We start from the raw sequence: 2,500 nt of genomic DNA on the forward strand, positions 1-2,500 counted from the left end.
GAGGTAAGAGTACGCAGGTAGACTACATTCTATATAGACGAGGCACTCTGAGAGAGATTAGTAACTGCACAGAGTGTAGCCAGATGTGATGTGTAAGATGTCTCTGGTGGTCAGGAGGAAGAGGAGAGGAAATATAGATAAGATGACAGGTAAACTACAGCAGAAGTAATCAGGGAGACGTGTAGGAGGGAGCAAGGTGTGTCCTCTGGATGGAGAAAAGATGATAAGAAAACATGGTGGTGGAACAAGAAGGTACAGGACAGCATTCAGAGGAGGAGACTAACTAAAGAAGACAGGAATCACAGTGCAGAGTGAAGAGGGACGTGATGAAGACCAAACAGAAAGCATTCACTGAGCTGTATGCCAGGTTAGACACGAGGGAAGGTGAGAAGGACTTGTACAGTTTAGTGAGGTCGAGCGATAGAGATGGGAAGGTGCTGACAGGTGAGGAGAGAGTGCAGAGAAGATGGAAGGGTTATTTTAAGGAGCTGATGAATGAGGAAAATGAGAAGGAAAGATGGGAAGAAGAGCAGGAAATAGGAAAGATAAAGGATGAGGTGAGGAAGGATCTGAGGAGAATGAAGAGTGGAAAGCCTGTTGGTCCAGATGACGTACCTGTGGAGGTGTGGAAGTGTCTACAAGAGACAGCAGTGGGGTTTCTATCTCGACTGTTTAACAGGACTTTAGAGAGTGAGGAGATGCCTGAGGAATGGATCTGTAAGAACATGGGTGGTGTTCAGAGTTGTAGCAGCTACAGAGGTATAAAGTTAATGAGCCACACAATGAAGCTATGGGAAAGAGCAGTGGGAGCTGGGCTAGGAAGAGGACTAGAGAAGGAAGTGGAGATTTGTGAGCAGCAGAATGGCTTCATGCCCAGAAAGAGCACGACTGAGGCAGTTTGTGCTCTGAGAATGTAGAAGTACAGAGATGGTGAGAAGGAGCTTCACTGTGTCTGTGTGGATGTAGAGAAAGTGTATGACAGGGTGGTGAGAGAGGAGCTACGGTGCTGTAGGAGGACGTCAGGAGTGACAGAGAAGTACATCAGATGTGTATGAGAGGAGAATGACAGCAGTGAGATGTGCTGTAGGTCAGACAGAGGAGGGAGATGGTTATATTGGTAAAGGATGTTGGAGCTGCAGGTCAGAGGTCAAGAGGAAGATTGACTGTGGTGAAGGAGTTTGGGAATAATGTGAAGTGTTGTCTTGTGTCGTTATACACCATGAAACAAAAAGCTGAAAGGAACTGAAACACATCACCTCAAATATTTTATAGGATTTAACTTTATGACGTTTAATTCATAAAACATGTGAGATCTGCCCTTTACCTGTAGTGATGCCAAGGTGTGTTAGTGATGGAGTGATGTAATGTAATGATGTAATGATGTAATGATGTAATGATGTAATGATGTAAAGATGTAATGATGTAATGATGTAAAGATGTAATGATGTAATGATGTAAAGATGTAAAGATGTAAAGATGTAAAGATCTTCATACTATAAAGTCAAAATGTAATCTTTACATTTATTACTAATATGTGTTAGGATAAATAAATAAATAAATAAAGAAATAAATAATGGCCTTAACTGGATAATAAGCAAGTGATTTCTTATTGCTAATAAATCTAACACTGTGTGTGTGTGTGTGTGTGTGTGTGTGTGTGTGTGTGTGTGTGTGTGTGTGTGTGTTCAGGGCTATCTGGCTCACATTATAGACACTGCAGACCTCCCCATCATCCCTGAACAGGTGTGTGCTCTGTTTGGGAACATTGAGGACATCTACGAGTTCAATAGGTCAGAAATATTTAGATATTTATTGAACACACACACACACACACACACACACACACACATGCGCGCGCGCACACACACACACACATATATACACCTACACACACACACATGCGCGCACACACACACACACACACGCACACACACACACACATACACACACACAGTCACATATTTCTTCCTGATTTTGACTTATGATAAAGATGACCTTCATTAATGTGTGTGTGTGTGTGTGTGTGTGTGTGTGTGTGTGTGTGTGTGTGTGTGTGTGCATGCGTGCATGTGTGTGTTGTTCAGTGAACTGTTACAGGAGTTGGAGTTGTGTAAAAATGACCCGGTGGCCATCGCTAGGTGTTTTGTACTAAAGGTTGGTTTTTAATATTTATTTATGTTTAAAGTTTCCATTCTGATCATTCTCTGTATGCATGAACGTGTGTGTGTGTGTCTATGTGTGTGTGTGTGTAGGTGTGTGTGTAGGTGTATATATGTGTGTCTGTGTGTGTGTAGGTGTGTGTGTGTGTAGATGTATATATGTGTGTCTGTGTGTGTGTAGGTGTGTGTGTGTAGGTGTATATATGTGTGTCTGTGTGTGTAGGTGTGTGTGTGTAGGTGTGTGTGTGTAGATGTATATATGTGTGTCTGTGTGTGTGTGTAGGTGGATATATGTGTGTCTGTGTGTGTGTAGGTGTGTGTGTAGATGTATATATGTGTGT

At 42.4% G+C, this 2,500-nt stretch overlaps 1 protein-coding gene across 5 annotated transcripts in view; it reads left to right on the plus strand.

Annotated features, from left to right (window-relative positions):
- The window catches only part of LOC113638744 (pleckstrin homology domain-containing family G member 3), a 42,751-nt gene that overhangs the window by 8,342 nt on the left and 31,909 nt on the right, over positions 1–2,500 (plus strand). For all 5 annotated transcript variants that reach the window (XM_047801760.1, XM_047801762.1, XM_047801763.1 and 2 more), the window contains exons 3-4: positions 1,690–1,790; positions 2,085–2,154. In XM_047801760.1, the coding sequence (XP_047657716.1) occupies positions 1,690–1,790; positions 2,085–2,154 (171 nt within the window). The remainder of the gene's footprint in view (positions 1–1,689; positions 1,791–2,084; positions 2,155–2,500) is intronic.

Source organism: Tachysurus fulvidraco, chromosome 16 (assembly GCF_022655615.1).
Source record: "Tachysurus fulvidraco isolate hzauxx_2018 chromosome 16, HZAU_PFXX_2.0, whole genome shotgun sequence".
NCBI lineage: Eukaryota > Metazoa > Chordata > Actinopteri > Siluriformes > Bagridae > Tachysurus > Tachysurus fulvidraco.